At 44.1% G+C, this 25616-nt stretch overlaps 1 protein-coding gene across 1 annotated transcript in view; it reads right to left on the bottom strand.

Moving 5' to 3' along the window:
* Positions 1-927: 927 nt before the first annotated feature.
* The window catches only part of LOC309556315 (uncharacterized protein), a 72888-nt gene continuing 48199 nt past the window's right edge, over positions 928-25616 (bottom strand). The window contains exon 2 of the mRNA XM_082258760.1: positions 928-1054. Within this exon, the coding sequence (XP_082114886.1) occupies positions 999-1054 (56 nt within the window). The 3' untranslated portion in view covers positions 928-998. The remainder of the gene's footprint in view (positions 1055-25616) is intronic.

Here is a 25616-nt window from a genome sequence, read left to right as displayed (position 1 = left end):
AAGAGGGATGCCAGTGATCTCTTCCTGCCTCCTCCCTTCTCATTTACGCTTCACCAGTGGTTTCCACGGTTCCTCACTGCGGCTCAAGCCTCATTCCAGTCGGTCCCTCTGAGGATCTGACGTCGTGCTCGGGCAGCTGTACGAAGCTGCTTGTCAGCTCTATCGGCTCTCCCAGTAGCCTCTTCAGCCGACAACTGCTGCTTCCTTTATTGCCATCTCCAGGTCTTGGAGTTGATCACAGCTGCCTGCACCGCTACATCGTCCTGGCCAGTCGTGTCACACTGGCAGCACGCCAGAGGAGATCCATTCTGCGAGTGTTATCCATCCAGGTTTTATAGTGCTTGTCCAGGGAGTCTGTGCATGGTTTTATCACTGCTTACATCAGAAATGCATACACCATCCATGGAATTGTTCTTTAATAAACTTTTTACTGTTTGACTGTTTACACAGTGTCCACTGATATTGATTATATGTTTCACATTACCCATTATCCAGAGGGTCCATTCAGCTATTTTTTTTTGGTCATTGTTTTTACTGTAAACCTTCTGAAGGCAGCAGCAAAACCCATTGTATGTCTATAAATTACATCATAGCGACAGGCCTTGACTGGTGATAAAGAAATACAGTTTACGGCTATAACCCCTATTTCAAAGGTAGTATTGTTTTACAGAGTCAACTTTACATCCCTATGAATTGTATCTGTGGCATTATGCCATTTTTTTTCTAAAAATGTTTTTGGCTGAGTAAAAAACTTAAAATACATAGAATACACAATTCACAAAAAATAAAGCGGTAAACATAATTGTACATTATTGTATTTTATTTAAAAATGAGCTATTACATTTAAGACACAAACAATTTAAATGGGTTTAGAACTATAGTAGTAATTTGAGCATTAGGAACTTGATGGCTATGTCTATAGTAGTAATTCGAGCATTAGGAACTTGATGGCTGTGTCCAACCCACACAGATTCTGTCCAAACTACAGATGCAAGACATCAGTCAAGTGCCCCAGTGTTCACAAGCACTTGAGCAAGAATTTCAAGATTCACATCTGTAAGGAAAAGAAAATACATATTAAGTACATAAAAAGCTGTCTGTTAACCGACTATTTCATGATTAAGATTATAGTTGAGTACACATAATTGGGGGGGGGGGGGGGGTTATAGAAAGGACAACATTAAAGCTTTATTTTCTTTACAAGGCACACTGGTTGCCTGGCTCTTAGGATTTGAATTTGTTTATGTTGCAGCATATCCTCGTTCTTTGTACATTTTTTACAAAGCTGTATAAATTGTTGAAAGTCCAGATACATAATGAGAGGAGGTCCAGTTTTGGGCACCATGTTGTAAAAAGGACAGACGTGTTAGAAATGATTCAGGATAGAAAATCTTACTCCAAATAAAAAGATGTTAAATACGTGGTGTGTTCTTTTTTAAAAGAAACTTTTTTTTTTTTTTTTTTGCAAATTTGCTTTTTATCTTAAGAATTGTACAAAAGACTTCAGCTTTCTTTTACTTTAGTTTTAGGTTAGGGATTCTTTACAGTAAGTGTGGTAAACCTGTGGAATGTGCATAAAGTATTACAGCAATTTACAGAAGGACAGGGTGAGTTTCTTGCAACTAATACTATCAAAAGTTAGAATCAGTAAAGGCTAAGAAATCAAGATTTTTTTTTTCTGGGAATCAGATTAGTCAGTTTTTCATCATTCATTATGTAACAATTCAATGTGGCAATAAACACAGTGTACATGCACAGAAGAGGTCAATACCGTACTGTACATCATTAGGATGACCAATTATTTAACACTCTTGTAAAACGAAGAGTAAAAATAAAAACATTACACTGTACCATTGCACTACTTACCATAATGCAAGCTCTAAATTACCAATTGAGATCTATGTTTTGCAGTAGCTTGGGAAGTCACGTGTTTAACCACTTAAGCCCCGGAGGATTTGGCTGCTCAAAGACCAGGCCCCTTTTTTCAACTTGGCACTGCGTGAGTTTAACTGACAATTGCGCGGTCATGCAATGCTGTACCCAAATGAAATTTACGTACTTTTTTCCCACAAACAGAGCTTTCTTTTGGTGGTATTTGATCACCTCAGCGCTTTTTATTTTTTGCGATAGTAATAAAAAAAGAACAACATTTTTGAGGAAAAAAATGAAATTTTCAACTTTGTCTTTTAAAACAATATCCAATATACTCAATTTATGTCATAAATTTTGGCCAAAATGTATTTAGCTACATGTCTTTGACAAAAAAAAATCTCAATGAGAGATTTGGTTTGCGCAAAAGTTAGTGTCTACAAACTATGGTGTAAATACTGGAATTTATGCAGCTTTTACTTTCTGACTGTCTATCTCATTTCATGAAACGCTAAAATGGCAGGGCAATACAACCCCCCCCCCCCCCCCAAATGACCACTTTTTGGAAAGAAGACATCCTAAGGAATGTCCTGAGAGGCATGTTGAATTCATTGAATTTTTTTTTGTCACAGGTGTTTGAAAAATGACTAAATAAATATATATTTTTTTTTACACAATGTTGTTATTGAAATGATATATTGCTCACACATGCCATGGGTATATGTGTAATTACACCCCAAAAAATATGCTGCTGCTTCTCCTGAGTCCAGGGATACCACATATGCGAGACCTTTTGGGAGCCTAGCTATGTACAGGACCCCGAAAACCAATAACCACCTTCAGAATTTCAAAGGGCGTACATTTTTCATTGCATTTTCTCACTACCTATCAAGGTTTAGGAGGCCCTAAAATGTCAAGATACCACAAACCCCCCCCCCCCCCCCAATGACCCTATTTTGGAAAGTAGACAGCCCAAGCTGTTTGCTGAGAGGCATGGTGAGTCAATGGAATATTTTATATTTTGCCACAAGTTTGGGGAAAATTACATTTTTTTTTTTAACACAAAGTTGTCACTAAAAGATACATTTCTCACACATGACATGGGTATATGTGGAATGACACCCAAAAATACATTCTGCTGCTTCTCCTGAGTATGGGGATACCCCATGTGTGAGACTTTTTGGGAGCCTAGCTGTGTACAGGACCCGAAAACCAATCACCATCTTCAGGTTTTCTAATGGCGTACATTTTTGATTTTACTCACTACCCATCACAGTTTCGGAGGCCCTGAAATTTCAAGATGGCACAGAGTTGTCACTAAAAGATAAATTGCTCACACATGCCATGGATATATGTGGAATGACACCCAAAATACATTCTGCTGCTTCTCCTGAGTATGGGGATACCCCATTTGTGAGACATTTTTGCAGACTAGCCGAGTACAGGACCCCGAAAACCAATCACCACTTACAGGCTTTCCAAGGGCGTAAATTGTTGATTTCACTCCTGACTACCTATCACAGTTTCGGAGGCCATGAAATGCCAAGACAGCACAAACTCCCCCAAATTACCCCTTTTCGGAAAGTAGACACCCTAAGTTATTTGCAGAGAGGCATGTTGAGTGTTTTGCAGATCTCACTTTTTGTCACAAAGTTTTGGAAATTGAAAAAAGGAAAAAAAATGCATTTTCCTTTTTTTCCAAAATAAATGAGAGCTGCAAAATACTCACCATGCCTCCCAGCAAAATAGCTTGGAGTGTCTACTTTGCAAAATGGGGTCATTTGGGGGGGGGGGGGGGGTTTGTGCTATCTTGAAATGTCAGGGCCTCTGAAACTGACAGGTAGTGCGGAAGTAAAATGCACAATTTAGGCCATTAGAAAACCTGAAGGCGGTGATTAGTTTTCGGGGGTCCCATGCACAGCTAGGCTCCCAAAAAGTCTCACACGTGGTATCACTGTACTCAGGAGAAGCAGCGGAATGTATTTTGGGGTGCCATTTCACATATACCCATGGCATGCATGAGCAATATATCATTTAGTGACAACTTTGTAAAAAAGAAAAAAACAAAAAAAAAAAAAATTGTCACCTTCCCGAAACTTAGGGCAAAATATAAAATTCTCCATGGACTCAATATGCCTCTCAGCAAATAGCTTTGGGTGTCTACTTTTCAAAAAGGGGTCATTTGGGGGTTGTTTGAACTGTCCTAGCATTTTATGCTCAATCTTAGCCACACATCACCCACTCTTCTAACCACTTGAAAACCAAGCCTTTTCTGTGACTTTTTGTTTACATAAAAAAATTATTATTTTTTTCACTAGAAAATTACTTTTAACCCCCAAAAATTATATATTTCTTTAAAGCAGAGGCCCTACAGAACAAAATGGTGGATGTTGCAAATTTTTTTGTCACGGTATTTGCGCACAAATTTTCCAAACGCAATTTCTACGAAAAAAAATACATTTTTTTTAAATTTAATGCACGAATACACAATATAATTCCAAATTGTTTGATAAAATTTAAAAGATGATCTTATGCCGAGTACATAGATACCAAACATGACATGCTTTATAATATAGAGGAAATTCCGCGCAAATGGATGTGATTTATTGGTTGGCTGCAGCCTACCCCAAAAATATAGTAAAACTATATCAAGATATTAGGGAATTGGTAGGGTAAGTTGGCGCTGCCAATACTTATATTAAATTATTGAATTTAATTCACCAGATATTATTTAAACCTACCCTGGGAATCCCTATGAGTGTCTTTTAGAGATCCCAAACACCTGTTTATTCCACTTGGCACAATTCACTTTATATATATATTTTTAAATATATTATTTTTCACTTGGATATCCATACTTCCACTATACTGGGGAATTTTTTTAGAGATCGATATGTATTAATTTTTGATTGAAATATATCACTTGGCACGTTTTTACCACGCATATATTGCATCAATAATTTTCACTTGGATATCCATACTCGCCATTTTACACTAGCACTGCCACCTAGTGTTTATATTATTTATTACACCAGTCACTTTAACTTTTTTCTATTTATTCAAGATTCACATTTTTTACCACTTGAATCATTTGCATTATATTTATTGCTTTTAGGCACTGTTCACAGTTTATCAATTTATGTCTTTTTATCTTATTTATTGAACAGCAATTATTTATTAGTGTCAAATGTTTACTAATTATTGTTTATGATATAACTGTGGCTTAATACCAGAATTATTGGGTGTTCATAAGGACCATTACCTATATCATTGGCAGTGTTAATATACACTACTACCTTTTACCATTCATATTTACCTAGTTCATGTAATATACACTGCTCTTCCGTACATTTAATATAAGTATTGGCAGCGCCAACTTACCCTACCAATTCCCTAATGACATGCTTTAAAAATTGCACACGCCTGTGCAGCGGCAACAAACTACATACATTTTTAAAAGCCTTTACAGGTTACCACTTTAGACTTTCAGAGGAGGTCTACTGCAAGAATTACTGCTTTCGACCTGACGTTCGGGGCGATACCTCACATGCATGCTGCAATTGCGGTTTACATATGACACTAGACCAACGCTTGCGTGCGCCTTTGGGCGCAAGCACGGGGGGGACAGGGGGGCTTGATTTTTTTTAAATTTATTTTGCTTTTTTATATTATTTTGACACCTTTCCTTTCATTTTTTTTTTAATCATTTTTATTATCACAGTGAATTTAAATATCCCCTATGATAGCAATCTGTAGTGACAGGTACTCTTTTTTTTAAAAACAAATTGGGGTCTTTTAGACTCTAGATCTCTCCTCTGACCTTAACGCATCTGACCACACCAAAATTGGTGTGCTAAAATGCTTTCCCAATGGCGCTGTTTATTTCTGTCATGAAATGCTCATAGCTTCTGGTATCTTAGGCCACAGAGATGATTGGAGCCATTCTCGTCTCCAATCAGCTCTATGGTTAGATAATCGAACCACCGGATGCACTCTCGGGTTAACCGGTGGGACAGGAGAGCCCGAGAAAAACCGCGGAAGGCGGCGGGAGTCCTCTCCCACTGCTTGTAAAAGCAGTCTAGCAGCCAATTATCCGCTAGGATCGCCTTTACATGTAACCTGACCGCTGACTGTAAAAAACGATACCAATATGATGCCTAAATCTGCAGGCATCATCCTGGTATAACCACCCAAAGTCCAGCAACGTACCAGTACATTGCTGGTCCTTGTTTGGCATATAGTGTAGGTTATTTTTTTCATGCAGCCTGTGGGCTGAATGAAAAAAAATGGAACCTAACAGAAATCTCTGCATGAAAATTGTGTAGTATACACACCATTAACCGCCCAAATCCACTTCTTATTGGCGGGTATACATGACAATATTCCACAAATACCTAAAGGTATTTTAACTGCAGTGGTGAAATCAACCTACCACAGCGCTGCCATCAGAGGTATCCATATATGCTGAGCGCAAACACTGTTTGTGTCAGAATATATAAATTCAGTGTGGCAGCCGATGAGTACCTGCAAGGGAAACAGGTTAACAAAAGAAAAAGTAAAAAGAAAAAGTACAGAAGGTAGAGTAAAAGAACATAAAAATAACAGACAACTGTTTTTGGCTTTTTTATTTTATATTTTTTTGTATTTTTTTTTTGTGAACTGCAACTTTCCAGTTTAGGGTCTCTCAAAATGTCGATAGCCATTGAACCTTTTTCGAGACCCTATATTGTGCCCTACACTAATACCCCACTAGTGTGGTAGCGCTCAAAACATTCCCCGATGCAGAGACCAGGTTGGTCAGGACAGGTGGGACAATAACGGGTGTCACGCCTAAATCTGCGCCTGCTACAGACACGACATTTTTGGGGGTGTCTTTGGGTAGGGGTAGTCGGGAGCACATGTGAAAAATGCCTCTCATGCAGCCGGCTCACTGCATCTGGAAGGGTAAGATGGGCAGGAACACCTCCTGGGTGCAGGTAGGCATTGATGATCTCTTCCTGGAATTCTTGGAAGGATCCGGTTCGTCCCGACGCTCTGTATAGTACAAAGGCGTTCAGCATAGCCAATTGAAATAAACAGAAACTTTTTTGTACCAGCCTCTGGCTTTACGGGCAACTAAATACGGCGCCAAAAAGCTAGTCATTAAGGTCCACCCCTCCCACATTAAGGTTATATTCGTGGACACAGAAGGGTTTCTTCATAACACCAGTTGCCGTAGTAATTTGGACCGTCGTGTCTGCATGAAGGGAGGACAGAACTAAAACATTCTGTGTATCCCTCCACTTCACTGCAAGCAATTTGTCTGTTTTCAAGCAGGCTCTCTCCCCCCGACTAAGACGGGAATTTACAAGCCGTTGGGGGAAGCCCCGGCGATAAGGTCGCCCGGTGCCACATACGCCAATTTGTAATTAGAGCAGGTGACTAAATAATGGCACGCTTGTGTTAAAATTGTCCACGTACAAATGGTACTCCTTTCCGGATAAGGGTGACACCAAGTCCCAAACTATCTTGCCACTGCTCCCTATGTAGTCTGGGCAGTTGGGGGGCTCCACAGATTTATCTTTTCCCTCGTAGACCTGGAAACTAACTGTATAACCTGTGGCCCTAAAGGAAAAAAAGAGTTCCTGCGAGCTACCGCTCACTATTTAGATTTTTAAAATGCCGCAAACACCTCACTTCTCATAAAAAGTGTATATAATCTAAAATGTAAAAATGTGTTGCGCAGAGTAAAAATCTATAAAATATAATAAATGTCTTCAATAAATACCTGGTACGCATAAAGTTCAAATGGGTGTATCCCTAATAATCCTCCTTAATATAAATATCTGATATAAATAATATATAAAACGTGAACAATGATCCAGTGAATATTTCAAAAAATCAATATTATATAAATATACTTTCAGTAAATCTAATAAATTTTCATAAAAGTGAATAATGTAAATGCTTAAATGATCCAGTGAATATTGTTCACACCGGGAATGTGAACTGCCAAAATCGCCGGGACATGAGGCCCAAGACAGAATGCTGGTCACTTCCCGGGCCGCCCGGGCACTCCTGGTGCCCCTTGGCGGTTGATGTAAGCCACCGCGGTGGCATTGTCCATCTGTACCCGTACAGGACGGCCCTGAAGTTGATCCGACCACTGGAAGAGACAGTTTGATCACTCTCAATTCCAATATGTTGATCGGAAGGGAGGACCCCTCCTCCGACCAAGTGCCCTGGGCAGACAGGTTGCCCAGGACGCCACCCCAGCCCGACAGGCTGGCATCTGTGGTAATTACCGTCCACAGTAACGGTCGGAAGGATTTCCCTTCCGACACAGCCGGGGACTGAAGCCACCACAGAAGATCCATTCTGGTCTGGTGACTCAACGACACACTCAGATCCAAGGACTGAGGCAGTCTGTCCCACCTGGCCAGGATCTCCGTTTGGAGAGATCGCGTGTGAAACTGAGCAAATGGTATCGCCTCGAAGGCCGACACCATCAACCCCAGGGACCGCATGCAGGTCCGGAGTGACGAGACTTCGTTGTCCCTGAGGGACCTGATCTCGTTCTGTAGGGTCCGAAGCTTGTCCTTCGGCAGAAACACCTTTGCTTGAGCAGAGTCCAGAACAATTCCCAAATATGGGAGACGAACCGAAGGAGACAATGTCGACTTCTGAACGTTGATGGTCCAGCCGAACTCCTGGAGCATCTGTACTGTTTTGGACAGATCGCGCAACAGGCTCTGGCAGGCACTCGATCTTAACAGGAGATCGTCCAGATATCCCAAGACCGCAATGCCCTGTGCCTGCAACAGGCCCAGAACAGGCGCCAGCACTTTGGTAAAAACCCGTGGAGCCGAAGCGAGACTGAAAAGTAACGCTACGAACTGATAGTGGTCCTCCGCTATGGCGAATCGGAGGTACCTCTGATGACCCTCGAAAATGGGGATGTGCAGGTACGCATCCTTCAGGTCGATAGAGGCCAGGAATTCCCCTGGACTCAGGGAGGCCACCACCGAGCGGAGAGATTCCATGCAGAACTTTCGAACTCGCTCAAAGCGGTTCAGAGCCTTCAAGTCCAGAATCGGACGCACCTTGCCCTCCTTTCTGGGCACAGTGAACAGATTCGAGTAGAACCCCCGAAACCTGTCCCGATGAGGCACCGGGACAACCACCCCCTGGGCCAGGAGGTCCTGCACCGCCCGGTGCATGTCTCGCAAACGCTCTGGGGTCAAATGAAGATTTGAGGGAAAGAATCTGTCCGCCGGCCGCGAAAGGAATTCGATCTTGTATCCTGATCAAATGATTTCCTGAACCCACCTATCCGGAATGCGGAGCAGCCAAGGTTGGAGGAAACCACGCAAACGTCCCCCCACCCCTGAAACGAGTGAGGGCCCCCCTTCAGGCAGAGGCGGATGGAGCCGCCGCACAGGGGTGGCCGGACTTTTGTTTGCTCGCCCAGGGCTTTCTCTGGCCGTGAAAAGACTTGTTCTTCGGATTCTGGGGCAACAAAGTGCTCTTGCCCCCAGTGACTCCTTTAACCAAAGTATACAGGGCCTCACCAAAAAGGCGAGACCCCGCATAAGAAAAATCAGCCACCGTTTTCCGTGATGTCTGGTCAGCCGACCAGCTCTTCAACCAGATCAGTCGACGGTTAAGCACAGTGTCACTAAAGAGGCGCGCAGCTAAAGGGGCTTCATTCAAGGCCGCATCGCACAAATACATGACCCCTTGATGAATTTGGTCCACCATCTCCAGCGTAGCAGGGGGGGCAGAATCAGTCACGAGAGTGCGTCTAAGCACCTTAGTCCAATCCGCCACCATGACAGAGGCGAAAATAGGTTTTAGCATGGAACCTGCCACCATGTAAGCATGGCGGGCAAGAGACTCCAACCTCTTGTCCGTAGGATCCCGGAACACCGGGGTATCTTCAGTGGGAACCAGGGTAGCCTTGTTTAACACGGCCACAGTGTGATCCACCTGGGGAGTCACACACCAGCGCGAATCCGTAGAAGACGCAAAGGGGTAAAGCAGTTGAAACAGTCTTGGCACCGTGAAGGGGCGTTTCAAGCTGCGCCATTGTTCATTCACCGAGTGATGAAACTCAGCGGGGCAGGGAAAAACCTGCGCTGACTTGCGGGTCCTATGTGTACCAAAAGAGGACACAATGCCCGGAGGATTGGGCTCATCCTCCAAATGTAGCGTTTCTTTTACAGAAAAAATGAACGCATCCATAGCAGCACGTTCTTCAGGCGACCCAGGGGGAGAATCATCTACCCCCTCCACCTGCGCCTTCCCCTCAGACCCAAGCGGGTCCTGAGAAGAGCGAGACCCTGAAAGGGGCACGCCACCCATAGCAACCACATCACCTTCTGAATCAGAAGAGAAAGAGATCCTAAACCTTTTCCATGCAGCTCGTTCAGTCATCAGCACCTCCATGTTGGACACTAAAGTTGCCACCACAGCAGTCAAATTAGTCAGGGTGGGGGATTCAGCAGAACCGGGGTCCCCCACCAAGGCTGGGGGGAATTTGCTGTCCTGAGATTCCATTGCAGAAAAACAATTTTAGCAAGGTACTGGCCCTTTAAGAGCGCCGCGGACCCCGCAGCACACCGCTAAATAGACTGTGTATACAGACCCCCGCAGGGACAAAACTGAGCCAGACAGGATAAAACAGAGGAAAATGGAAAGGACAGTCTGCAGAGCCCCACAGAGTGCTACCACACAGATCGCTGCTCCCGAGGAAAAGGAAGTGAGGTCGCCAGGGACTGAACTATATGCTGCAGGCTAAGGGAAAATGGCTGCCCATAGGAAGTAATGGGAGGCTTCGGCAAGATGGCCGCCGACATGTGCACAGAACGATCTGTTGCCACACACAAGATGGCGCCGGAGGGCGCCAAAAATCACTACATAGAAGCTGTGCAAAAAGCCCATAGTGAAGCCAGACATGCTGGCCCACACCTAAAATGGCGGACCGCGCAGGTTTTACACCCGCAGCTGCCGCCGCACACACGGTCTGCACCTCCAAACACCGAAGTAACACAGGAGAGGGGCCCCGAAACACACACAGCGCCAGCAGTGCAAATAAAAAAGACCCCCACAAACGCATAGACATGAGGGGATACCACAGCACACAGGACTGCCAGCCCCAGAGGCCCCACACAGAGTATTTACCTGTACCGGATGGCGTGGGGTGCCTCTCATCAAACGGAAAGCCGCTGCCCTCAGATGGCAGGGAATGCCGTCAGCCAAAACGCAGGACACTGCAGCATATGATATAAACCGCAGATGTGTCCAGGGAGGTAGCCACCTCACAGGCTGCATCCCTGCAAACAGGGATGGGTCATTTGTAACGCCAGGGGGCGAACACATGGCTGAACGCTGGATGGCGGGCTGGGGATCCATCTGACCCTCTGCCCTGGAAAACCAGGGCAACCAGTCCGATTCCCAGCTCCGCAAAATCCATCTTCTTCCGAAGATCCGACTAATCTAAAGCTGACAAAATAAACAGCTAGTAAAGCAAAGAAAAAAATGACATTTTTGCTAAATAAAAATCATAAAAAAGATCAGAATGCTGAGAATGTAGCCCCAGCACAGGGAAGCCCATCTACTCCTAACGCTAGGCAGAAGACAAACAGTTGGGATGGCTTACTGCAGGGGGGTATTGACCAGTGGGACAGCCCCCATGGGTGTGTCTATGTTAATGCTTTTGTTTTTAACAAGTCTTGTGCCTAGCTACTCCTGTGGAGAGGAAGTCAATACCCATTGGTGAAGACTGTATGAGTGGGCGGCGACTGTCGGGGGACGTAAGAGAAACAATCTTTTACAGGAATGGTTAAATCTAATGGCATCATTGATACCTGGGTATCGTGTGGCAGACAAATTGAAGATCCACTTTGTTTCTCTTTGTAGTAAAGTTTTGTCAACACTGCCACCCCTCTCATTGAGGGGGATGTGTTCTAGGGCAAAGAATTTCATCCTATTATCATCGAAACTATGATAGAGCCCCATATGGCGGCTAATGGGACTCTCATATTTTTTGTTTAGGACCAATTTTACATGGTCTCGGATACGGCGGAAGAATGGTCTTTTTGTTTTCCCAATGTAAAAAGCCTTGCAATCACATTGCATGTAATAAACAACTCCAACTGTCTGACAGTTTGCATAAATGGTGGGTTTGTAGGAACTTCCATTTGGGAGGGTTATTTCTCCTGTATTTAGCATATATTTACAAAATTTGCATCCCTTACATGGGAAGGTGCCAGTCAATTTTCTGTGTGATCTACTGGGTGGTATGGCATAGTGACTATGAACTAATTTATCTTTGAGGGACTCTGACCTTTTGAAAGTGATCTCTGGATGATTTTTTATATGCTTGGCTGCTGTGTCATCAGTCTGAAGGAGGTACCAGAATTTATTGAGTATAGAACGTACCTGACTATGCTGTCTGGAGTAGCGTGTAATTAAACGTAAACTACCGGTGTCATTTTTCCCCTATAAATTAAGGAGTTCCTATCCTGAGTTTTAGCATTATGATACAATCTTTTTAAACAAGATTTGCTGTATCCCGTAGATAGCAAACATTGCTGTAAGACCTTGGCTTCTACCTCAAAATCCTCAAGCCTAGTGCAATTTCGCCTGAGGCGAAGATATTGACTATAATGGATACTGGATATAAGAGGCCTGGGATGAGAGCTGTCAGCATTCAAAATAGTAATTCCGGCAGTTGATTTTCATAATAAGGTGGAACCAATGGTGTCATCCTCATTGGCATAGATTTTTATGTCTACAAAATCTAGACTTGTTTGGCTGTAAGTAGTAGTCAATTTTAGATTAAAATTGTTTTTATTCAAGATATCAAAAAATTCCAATAGTGAAGCCAAGGGTTTGGTCCAGATCAAAAAGATATTGTCTATAAATCTTCTCCAGAGGAGGACTCCGGAAAGAAGTTCCTTCAGGTCCTCCCTGGAGAAGAGATCACGCTCCCACCCCCCCCCCAGGTACAGGTTGGCGTACGATGGGGCACACTTAGTCCCCATCGCCACCCCCTGCACCTGGAGGTAGTGGGAGCCCTTAAACAAAAACACATTGTTAGTCAAAATAAAGCGTAGAAGAGAAAAAATATAATTTCGATGAGAAGATGAATTTCTTTGCTCTAGATAGAACACATCCCCCTCTATGAGAGGGGTGGCAGTGTTGACAAAACTTTATTACAAAGAGAAAAAGTGGATCTTCAATTTGTCTGCCATACGATACAATGATGCCATTAGTTTTAAACCATTCTTGTAAAAGATTGTTTTTGCATTCAGTTGGTCGAAAGAGAATATTGATGTATATCATATTCTAATTAATACAAGATAAATATACTTTATCTGTACAATTGTGCCCTGTTTGGAATTTTTGTTTGCCCATTTTTTGACAGTGAAGATCAGGGGACCCACCTGCTGCAATTGATATATCATAGGAGCACCTGCGGCCTCTCCATGTTTGATCACTCCCTATGGTCATAGCAGGTGGGGCCGTTTGCTTTCCGTATCCAGACATCCCAACCTTATCTACTTATCACACTGACTAAACCTATTTTCTTGTATACAATAAATTAATATCCGCGCTGTGATGTATAATTTAGTGAAAATTAAAAATTAAAAAATTTTTTTGAAAATTATTTAAATAAATCCTGAAGCCGCTGCTCACTAGGTAAACTACCAGAAGAATGTGGAAAGATATAAATAGACAGCGCTAACAGGTAAAAAAATATATATGTATATATAATGTGCTATAAAATTAATAAATATGCTGTGACAAAAATACATTCATAATCAATGGGTATAAGTTATTAAAGTGCCATAATGTGCAATACATAAGTGTCCATAATCTATAAAGTGCAAGTGAATTGATTAAGTGCAGTCCAAAAGATGGTTTCTTCCAACGAAACTAAAGTGCCAATAAAGGTGCTCAAATCCTTTAAAGTGCCCAGGTGCTCTTCAAGAAAAGAAGGGGAACCCCCAATGGGGATGCACTCACCAGATTAAGAATATAAATGGGCCTTGAACATATATATAGTGTTCTTTGTTCGGATTGCAGGATAAATGCAGCTACCCAGGCATGTACAATATCCCTTGAACGGATGGATGGATAACATGCACGGCTTCGGATGGCTCCTTAAAATAGTCTCCTCTCTCTCTCTCCAATATGGGTTTTTAAAAGAAAAGGAAGAAGCCATACATGGTGAAGCCCGTAGGGTTTATTAAGATCAAAAGTAAAAAATAATACTCACAAAGGTATCATCAATAGATAGCATTGAACAGCATTGAATATCCTATGCAGCTGATCCCTTTACTTCCGTGGCGCTGCCGGCGTGCGTTTCACGGTGGTTAACAGGAAATGACGCTGCTGTGTTCCGCTGCCCGGAAGTTACGTCGACGCGTTTCGTCCGCCTTAATGGGCGTTATCAAAGACATCTTTGATAACGCCCATTAAGGCGGGCGAAACGCGTCGACGTAACTTCCGGGCAGCGGAACACAGCAGCGTCATTTCCTGTTAACCACCGTGAAACGCACGCCGGCAGCGCCACGGAAGTAAAGGGATCAGCTGCATAGGATATTCAATGCTGTTCAATGCTATCTATTGATGATACCTTTGTGAGTATTATTTTTTACTTTTGATCTTAATAAACCCTACGGGCTTCACCATGTATGGCTTCTTCCTTTTCTTTTAAAAACCCATATTGGAGAGAGAGAGAGGAGACTATTTTAAGGAGCCATCCGAAGCCGTGCATGTTATCCATCCATCCGTTCAAGGGATATTGTACATGCCTGGGTAGCTGCATTTATCCTGCAATCCGAACAAAGAACACTATATATATGTTCAAGGCCCATTTATATTCTTAATCTGGTGAGTGCATCCCCATTGGGGGTTCCCCTTCTTTTCTTGAAGAGCACCTGGGCACTTTAAAGGATTTGAGCACCTTTATTGGCACTTTAGTTTCGTTGGAAGAAACCATCTTTTGGACTGCACTTAATCAATTCACTTGCACTTTATAGATTATGGACACTTATGTATTGCACATTATGGCACTTTAATAACTTATACCCATTGATTATGAATGTATTTTTGTCACAGCATATTTATTAATTTTATAGCACATTATATATACATATATATTTTTTTACCTGTTAGCGCTGTCTATTTATATCTTTCCATAAACCTATTTTCTATCTTTTTATTTTGACAGCCTAAAAAAGGGAAAACATTTTTCTGGGGTTCCCAAGATATTCTATCAGCAATATAATATAGGAGTAAAAATCTCAAATGATAATAAATTGTCTTTTTAAAATATTATATTATCAAATTTAAAATATAATTTAAAACTATTAATTCCTTATGAATAAACACCATTAGGGACTTCCTTTTGTTTTTTATGCTCTATATATTGAATTGTATGTTTTCACATCTTTTCCATATTGAAGCAGAACTTTCCCTTACTCAGAATGATATCTGCGGCTTCGGCAATGACTTCTGCGCATGCGCGCCATGGAATTCCGGGTGTCTGCCGATCACATGACACCTGCAATGTCAACGTCCAATGGCGTCACTTCAATCTCGGAAGGGAAGATCTGGAAGGCGGAACTACTTAGCTCTCACTCCGGAGGTGACGACAGATACCACCGGAGTGGAGGAGGCATTTAAACGCCAGCAACAACACCGACAGTCAGTTTGACTGCTCGGCTATAGGAAGAGGTCTATACAGGTATAATGGCCAAATTTGCTTTTCTATCTGTCAAATCTCTGATATAAAGCATCAATTGTATGAAACTTCTACTCCATAGTAAGATCTTTTTGCTTCACTGGTAGATATATATATATATATATATATATATATATATATATATATATATATATATATATATATATATATATATATATATATATACTTTTGTACCTCAATAAGAATATACTCTATTATATTATTGTAGGATGCCATTTTTCAGGCTGATCGTTCGGGGGTAGTTCTCTGCACACAAATCAGTCCTAAGATGACTAGTTCCATCCATGTGCGAAGTTATTCCATTTAAAGGTAATTAGGGACTCGTTTATCCCGTTGTTTACCTTAGGTAGAACAATATCAATTATTTTGTATATTTTCTCATATATACTTTTTATTCTTATTTTTCAGCTTTTAGCTTTGAAAAGAACTACTTGAAAAATTCTCCTTTTCTTTCCCCAAAAATCCTTTGAGATACATATAAAATCGGTTTAAAATTCCTATAAAATCTATTATACAGCATTTCTTGCTGGCTTATTTCCTAAACATTGGATTGAAGGGTAAATATACTTATATATATATATATATTGCTATATTACCATATATATATATAGCTATATTACCATCAGTATAGGCAATACAAAATATTGTTACTCCAATTTATCAATAGATTCTTATATCCAGGCTTGGCTTTTTCCTTCTCTAGGATATGTCGCATGCTAAGTGGGTGGTCCTATCCTTGATTTCCCTGTTTTGAAGCATTTTTCATCTACAATTCCTTCCATAGAGGGCAGAATTCAGTTTTTTTAGGTACAGGTATGTTTTGAGTTTGTTTCATGATCATTATATAGATATATGGTTTATGCATACTGTGACCGTTGTAACTCAATACAGTTGCTGTTCAATATATATGTATATATGCAATATTCTTATGTGTATTTTTTCATTACATACAGAAAAATTACTTGTTAAAGATGTTCGTTAGTCTCCTGAAGAAGCCATTACAAGATGGCGAAACATGTTGAGCTGACATTACCAAGTTTTTTTCTTACTTTTCTTTTATGTGTTTTTATAACAATGTTTGTCATTTTTGAATAAATAAAATGTGTAAAATTAGTTTTTACTAAAAATGTTTTTTTCTCCATTATTTACATTTGTGTTTGCAGTCCCAAAACAAATTCCTTCTTTTTTGATTACTAATAAGGGATGTGGTACTTTTGAATTAATTCTCCGGCAATATAAAATTAAAACTAATGTCTGCAGTTATTAGAATACTATCTGGTGAACACTCAAGACCCCCAAGTACTTGAATAATATGCTTAGGGGATCTATGAGATATGCTTGGGTCTCAGAGACAAGGGGTTTTGAAAATGATTTATGTACTGGCCTATCCGTGCTGAGATAGACCCAATCCCATTAACAATGGGTCTCCCTGGTGGTCTTGTGGTGTCTTGGTGAATTTTTGGAAGGAAATATATAATGGGAGTACGGCATGAGATGGGGTCCAAATAAAGTGCTTCCTTTAACTCCTTCCCTTTTTCCACCAAAAAATGAAGTTCTTCCTTGAAATCAAAGACCGGGTCAGATCTCAGTACCCTATAGGTAGACCCATCATTAAGCAATCTGGCCATTTCACTCCTAGAGTATTCTTTACACATCACAACCAGACCCCCTCCCTTATACGCAGGGCGAATTACAAGGTCACTTTCTTCTCTAGGGACTGGATACCTTTCCTAATATAAGAGGGATCAGAAACTTTCTTAATTTTTAATACCTCCATATCTTTCAGCACCATATTCCTAAACATGTGTCCATTGTCTTTATTGAGAGGATTAAATACTGATTTATTACGCAAGTTTGAATGTGCCTCAACAGGCAGGGGAGGGGTCCTTTCTCCAGGTTTGGATAGGAAAAATTGAATTTTTGTAAAATCTTACTGTAAAATTCCTTTCTCTGAGTCCTCCGACAGTCGCCGCCCACAAACAAGTCTTCACCAATGGGTATTGACCTTTGCTCCGCAGGAGTAGCTAGGCACAAGATTTGTTAATAACAAAAGCTTTTAGCATAGACACACCCCTAGGGGCTGTCCCACTAGTCAATACCTCCCTGCACCAGCATTCCCAACTCAGTTTGGTAGCATAGCAGTAAGAGTACACAAAAACCCCAAAAGATGGGCGGGGGGCGGCGACTGTCGGAGGACTCAGAGAAAGGAATTTTACGGTAAGATTTTACAAAAATTCAGTTTTCTCTTACGTCCTACGACAGTCGCCGCCCACTCACAAGTCTTCACCAATGGGATGTCCCAAAGCAGTGTAGACATGAGGGGTGGGAGACGCAGCCGCAGAAAAAGGCGACGCAGTACCCACATCAGAGAGAGGAACCTTACACAGTAAGAGAACCATCTGGGCAACAGGGAAAAAGGTGCTCAACAGGAGCAACAACCCAGGAAAAACAAGTAACCCAGGGGTAAAAACACCCCAACAGCCAAAGACCCAAAAAAAAACCAAGGGTCCTTAAGGCACTGCCGCACTGAGAACTTTACGGCCAAAGGAGGCATCGGCCGATGCCTGAACATCCACCTTATAAAACTTGGAGAAGGTGTGCACGGACGACCAAGTCGCCTGCCTTACACACCTGGACCACTGAAGCCTGATGCCGGAAAGCCCAAGACGCACTCAAGGACCTGGTAGAGTGCGCCTTCACAGGGAAGGGTGGAACCCTTTCCTTCAAGGCATAGGCCTGCACAATGGTTTGTCTGATCCATTTGGCGATTGTCGCAGCTGACGCCGCCATGCCCTTCCGAGGTCCCTCAGGAAGGACAAGAGGGAATCCGACTTGCGAAAGGATTTAGTGGATGACAGGTAAACCCTAATCGCCCGGACAACATCCAAGGAATGCAAGGCAACCTCCTTAGGATGCTTCGGCTTCGCGCAGAGCGAAGGCAAGACAATGTCTTCATTGAGGTGAAAATCCGAGATCACTTTCGGAAGAAAGGATGGGTTAGGTCGCAAGACCACCTTATCCTTGTGAAGCAGCAAGTAGGGAAAGCTGCAGGACAAAGCCGCCAGCTCCGACACCCTGCGAGCCGAAGTGATCGCCACCAAAAAGGCATCCTTTTTGGACAACAGAAGCAATGAGATCTCCCTGATCTTTTCAAAAGGAGCATGTTGCAACACGGACAGAACTAGGTTCAAGTCCCACGGAGGCAAAGGCTCCCTCCGAGGAGGGGCCAAATGGCGCACCCCCTGAACAAAGGTGCGAATCAACGAATTTGACGCCACAGGGCGTTGAAAAAGAACGGCCAGCGCAGAAATCTGGCCCTTTATCGTGGCCAGCGCCAAACGATGGTCCACTCCAGCTTGGAGGAAAGCCAACACTCTCGACACCGAGTATGAGCGAGGGGAAAGCCCCTTGGACTCACACCAGGCAAAGTACGCTTTCCAAGTACGGTAGTAAATCTTCCCTAAAGAGGCTTTTCTAGCCTTGATCAAAGTGGGAATGACCTCAGGGGAGAGACCCCTATCCTTCAGGACCTGGCTTTCAACAGCCAGGCCGTTAAAGCCAGCGACTGTAAAGCAGGATGGAATATCGGCCCTTGAGACAGGTCTTCCCGAAGCGGCAGGCGCCACAGAGGTTCGACTGCCAGATTGACGAGGTCTGCGTACCAAGACTGGCGAGGCCAGTCCGGTGCCACCAGAATCACCGTATGCGGTTCCGAGGCTAACCTGCGAAGGAGCCTGGACAGCAGCTGAATTGGGGGAAAGGCATACATCAGATGACACTGATGCCAGGGCGCCACCAACGCGTCCGAGGCGTCCGCCCGAGGATCGCGCGTTCTTGCCACGAACCTTTCCACCTTGTGGTTTAGACGAGACGCCAACAGGTCCACATCTGGTGAACCCCACTTCGTGCACAACATCTGGAAGACATCCGGGTGAAGGGACCATTCCCCCTGGTCCAGGGTCTGGCGGCTCAGATAATCCGCCTGCCAGTTCTCCACCCCCGGTATGTGAACTGCCGTTATCGCCGGGACATGCGTCTCGGCCCAAGACAGGATGTCGGCCACTTCCCGAGCCGCTCGGGCACTCCTGGTGCCCCCTTGATGGTTGATGTAAGCCACCGCGGTGGCATTGTCCGTCTGAACCCGAACCGGACGGCCCTGAAGCCGTTCTGACCATCGTAGAAGGCAAAGCTTTATCGCTCTCAATCCCAGAATGTTGATCGGAAGGGAGGATTCCTCCTCCGACCAGGTTCCCTGGGCGGACAGATTGCCCAGGACACCACCCCAGCCTGACAGGCTGGCATCCGTGGTGACCACCATCCACAGCAATGGACGAAAAGACTTGCCACCCGACACCGCCAGGGACTGGAGCCACCACAGAAGACTCTGTCTGGTGCGGCGGCTCAATGAGACCCGCAGATCCAAGGACTGCGGTCGCCCGTCCCACTTGGCAAGAATCTCCGCCTGGAGATCCCGCGTGTGAAACTGGGCAAAGGGGATCGCCTCGAAAGCCGAGACCATCAACCCCAGACATCTCATGCATGTCCGGAGAGACGAGTTTTGGTTGTCCCCGAGGGACCTGACCTCGTCCTGAAGCGTCCGGAGCTTGTCTTCCGGTAGGAAAACCTTCGCTTGAACAGAGTCCAGAACCATCCCCAGATAGGGAAGGCGAACCGAAGGACACAGAGTCGACTTCGGAATGTTTATGGTCCAACCGAACTCCTGCAGCGCCTGCATCGTGGTGGACAGGTCGGTCAACAGGCTCTGGCTGGCATTCAACCTTAACAGGAGATCGTCCAGATACCCCAAGACCGCAATGCCCTGTGCCCGCAACAGGGCCAGGACCGGCGCCAGCACCTTGGTAAAAACCCGCGGAGCTGAAGCGAGACCGAAAGGTAATGCCACGAACTGGTAGTGGTCTTCCGCAATGGCGAATCGAAGGTACCCCTGGTGACCCTCGAAAATGGGGATGTGTAGGTACGCATCCTTCAAATCGATGGAAGCCATAAACTCCCCCGGACTCAGGGCAGCCACCACTGAGCGCAGGGATTCCATGCGGAACTTCCGAACACGCACAAAGTGGTTCAGAGCTCTTAAGTCCAGAATCGGACGCACCTTGCCTTCCTTTCTGGGCACAGTGAACAGATTGGAGTAAAACCCCCGAAATCTGTCCCAATGAGGCACCGAAACCACCACTCCCTGGGCCCGCAGGTCCTGCACCGCCAGGCGCACAGCTGAAGATTTGAGGGAAAAAATCTGCCCGCCGGCCGAGAAAGGAATTCGATCTTGTAACCCGATCGAACGATTTCCTGAACCCATCTGTCTTGGATGCGGACCAGCCAGGGTTGGAGGAAACCGCGCAAATGTCCCCCCACCCCAGAAGCGGGTGAGGGCGTCCCTTCAGGCGGAAGTGGAATGGGTTGCAGAACCGACTTGACCGGATTTCTGCTTGCCTGCCCACGGCTTCTTCTGGGAGCCTTGGCCTTTGAAGGGCTTGCCTTTGGATTGCGACCGAAAGGCACGAAAGGACCCCTTGAGAGGGCCTAAACGAGGAGTTCCGTTTGCCACGAAAGGACTTGTTCTTGGGATTCTGTGGTAAGAGAGTACTCTTGCCCCCAGTAACTCCTTTCACTAGAGTATCCAAAGCTTCGCCGAAAAGGCGAGAACCAGCGTAGGGAAAGTCCGCCACCGTCTTGCGAGATGATTGGTCGGCCGACCAACTCTTCAGCCATATCAGACGACGGTTAAGCACCGCTACATTAGACAGGCGTGCAGCCAAAGGGGCCAAATTCAGGTCCGCATCACACAAGTACCAGACTTGTATAAAGTACTCGAAATTTCTACTTGAGTAAAAGTACAAGTGCTCGATCAAAAAGTGACTTGAGTAGAAGTGGAAGTGCTCACAGAAAAAGTTACTTAAGTAGAAGTACTAAAGTATTCAACATTTTTTTTACTTAAGTATTGCAAGTAGTTTTTTCAAAAAATTTGCTACTTAAGTACTAAAAGTAAAAAGTACCAGTAGTTTTGAAAAAAAATTTCTACTCAAGTACTGAAAGTAGAAGTACAAGTACTGTGTTATGTAGTTATTAAAGAAAGAAGTCAAAAGTTTGAACATCATATTGTTTTTTATTATTTCAAATGATTTATTCAAATGATTAACCTGTGTTTGTTAGTAGTTTCTTGATGCACTTTAAGCGCTGTAGCACCATTTATTTGTTTGTTTCATATTTTCTTTTTATTGGAAAGATTTGGTATAGCAGCTTTTATTATACACAGCCTTTATTTTCGTATGCGCTGATTTACAAATGACATTATACACATTTTTTTTGAGCTTTATGCAACCTGCCATCTACTGTTCTGGCAGTGGTAATTTTTTTAAAAGTAATGAGTAACTATGCAGCACAAAAAAAAAATACTTGAGTAGAAGTATCGAAATCATCGAAAAAATGTAGTGAAGTAAAAGTAGAAGTAGGAGAAAAAAATTCTACTCCAGGAAAGTACAGATACCGCCTTTCGGTACTTAAGTACAGTACTTAAGTAGTTCTACTTCATTACTATACATCTCTGACAAGTACATGACTCTCTGATGGATCTGATCCACCATAGCCAGCGTGGTCGGCGGAGCCGAATCAGCCACCAGGGTGCGCTTTAGCACCTTTGTCCAATCGGCCACCGCCTGGGCTGCCATAACCGAAGTAAAAATAGGCTTGAGCATAGAGCCAGCAACCATATATGCATGACGGGCAAGAGACTCCAATCTCCTGTCCGTAGGATCCCGAAAAACGGGAGTATCCTCAGTAGGAACCAGAGTAGCCTTGTTTAAAATGGCTACAGCGTGATCCACCTGAGGCGCTACACACCAACGCTCGTCGGTGGAAGGCGCAAATGGATAAAGCAGTTTAAACTTACTAGGCACTGTAAAGGGCTTCTTTAAATTGCGCCACTGCTCATTAACAGTATGATGAAACTCCGCAGGGCAGGGAAAAACCTGCGCTGATTTGCGGGTTCTGTGTGTCCCAAAAGAGGACACCCTAGCAGGAGGAGTGGGCTCATCCTCCAGATGAAGCGTATCCTTTATGGAGGCAATCAGCTCATCCATGAGTGCAAGCTCTTCAGGCGAGCCAGGGGGAGAAGTATCAACCCCTTCCACCTCTGCCTCCCCCTCAGACCCCATAAGGTCCAGAGATGAGCGAGACCCTGAGAAGGGCACGCCAGCCACAGCAGCCACATCGCCCTCTGAATCAGAGGAAATGGATAACCTGGCCCTCTTTGCAGAACGTTCAGCCATCAGCACTTGCATCTGAGATACCAAGGATGCCACTACAGTGGCCAGATCAGCCCCCTCGGGGGGTGCAGCAGCCCCCTGGTCCCCCACCAGGGTGGGGGGAAACTGGTTATCCTGGGAATCCATGCCTAAACAGGAATGAGAGAAAAAAAAGGTACTGGCCCTTTAACACTACGGCGAGCGCAGCCCACCGTATACCAACTGTATGCCCTGACCCCACAGGGACAGAGAACACTGAGTCAGGAAGGACAGTACAATGGAGGAAAAACCTGGAGAGAGCACAAACAGGCTGCTGCCACCGATCGCTGTTCCAGAGGAAGAGGAAGTGATGCAAGAACCGGCTGAACTTATATAGCCTATGAGGCTCCGGCAAAATGGCTGCTCGGCATAAGGGATAGAGGCTACAGTAAAATGGCCGCCGACATGTGCTCGAAAACGAGCGCGCACGTCTTCGGCAAAATGGCGCCGATTGGCGCCAAAACACATCGCTGCACCAGGGCCAGAAGAAACTGGCCGCCCACAGTGCATTGCAAAAAAATGGCGGACCGCAATAGCGGCCGCCGCTGCAGCATGTCTGTACATATCTTGCCCTCAGAGGAATCCCCACAGCAGAGCGGGAGGGCCCCCCCCCGCAGCCCATAAAGGCATGTTAACCCCCTACAGGGATCTACCAGGGAGCCCGCACCTTAACAGACATGGGGGTACACACAGCCACAGACTGACACTCCAGACAGATGGTCCTCACACAGAAGGTGCTTACCGTACCGGATGGCGTGGGGAGCCGTCTCCAAGAGTTGGGAATGCTGGTGCAGGGAGGTATTGACTAGTGGGACAGCCCCTAGGGGTGTGTCTATGCTAAAAGCTTTTGTTATTAACAAATCTTGTGCCTAGCTACTCCTGCGGAGAAAAGGTCAATACCCATTGGTGAAGACTTGTGAGTGGGCGGCGACTGTCGGAGGACGTAAGAGAAACTGGATTTTTGACTTACCGTAAAATCCTTTTCTCTTAAGCTCATTGACAGACACAGAACCCATATCTTGATATCCATAGGGTTATACTGCCCCCTACAGGAGTAGGACACTAGGCAGGAAAAAAGTTCTGGCCACACCTATGGGCAGTCCCAGGGGGTAAAAACCAAAGATAATCAGCGCTGCTACCTTATATAACAATAACCCAGTTATTAACTAAGCATAAAATAATGTATATAGTTAATCACATCAAATAAACTAGGTGCAGTACAACTGTGCTTTAAATATCGTAAATGATCTTATAATACATGGATAGTCCTTCAACTCAAATGTCCATGCACTGTGATACTTCAATGAATCACTCAATAAATATGTGCAAAAAAGTGCAAAAAATAGTGCAGAAATAATTAGTCCTTCAGTGCAAGAATTAAGGTGCTCCAATTGCTTGAGACAAAAGTGCTGGTGCTCCCCCTGTGTTTCCCTACTCACCACAAGCAGATGGAAATCGGGCGTTGAGCAATGTAATCTCCTGGTGTGTGACCATGCATTCTAGTGGCAGCAGCCTTAGGGACTCCGCTTAGGAGAGAAATCCTTATTGGCAGTGGTATATAGGTCCAGGGTGTCCTCATAAAAATATAAAGCCCACCATGGTTAAGTACATCAAGGTATTATTTTATTTAAATAAGAAGAAACCTACTTACAAGCAGGGATTAAAAACACATAGAGACGGCTCGGTGGTTAGCTGCTCTCGCAGCGTGCGTTCCACCGGCCGGATATGACGTAGTCGTGATGCGGGACGCTTCAGCCAATAGCTAGACGCGTTTCGCCCTCCTCCCCGGGCGTCATCTGTCATTGAGTTGAAGGACTATCCATGTATTATAAGATCATTTACGATATTTAAAGCACATTTGTACTGCACCTAGTTTATTTGATGTGATTAACTATATACATTGTTTTATGCTTAGTTAATAACTGGGTTATTGTTATATAAGGAGGCAGCGCTGATTATCTTTGGTTTTTATCACTTAAAGGCACTAGGCACCTTATTTTTCAGCAGCAGCTACATTACACACACCACTAGTCACTTTATTCATTTACCATAAGCAGAGGAGAGTAAAAAGAACCCCAAGAACTGGATGGCTTGCACCCGAGGGTTCTTAAAGAGCTCAGCCAGGTGATTGCCAGACGATTATTCTTGACCTTTAAGGATAGTTTATAGACGGGTATGGTGCCAGCTGATTGGAAAAAAGCCAATGTGGTACCAATATTTAAAAAGGGGCCGAGATGTATCCCGGGTAACTATAGGCCGGTCAGCCTAACATCTGTAGTCTGCAAGATTTTGGAGGGGATGTTAAGGGCCACATACAAGACTTTAGTAATGAAAACTGTATTATTCGTAGTAATCAGCATGGATTCATGAAAAACCATTCTTGCCAAACCAATCTATTAACCTTCTACGATGAAGTGAGCTGCCACCTAGATAAAGGAAAGCCTGTGGATGTGGTGTATCTGGACTTTGCAAAGGCCTTTGACACCGTTCCCCACAAACGCTTACTGTACAAACTAAGGAAGGTAGGTATGGACCATAAGGTGAGTACCTGGATAGAGAACTGGCTCCAGGGGAGAGTCCAGAGGGTGGTGATTAATGGGGAGTACTCGGATTGGGCGGGTGTGGAAAGTGGGGTCCCCCAGGGTTCTGTCCTGGGACCAATCCTGTTTAATTTATTCATAAATGATCTA

This window comes from Pelophylax lessonae (genome assembly GCF_965119305.1).
Source record: "Pelophylax lessonae genome assembly, chromosome: 5".
Classification (NCBI taxonomy): domain Eukaryota; kingdom Metazoa; phylum Chordata; class Amphibia; order Anura; family Ranidae; genus Pelophylax; species Pelophylax lessonae.
Note: the sequence above shows the minus strand (reverse complement) of the source record. Positions and strands in the feature narration are given on the sequence as shown.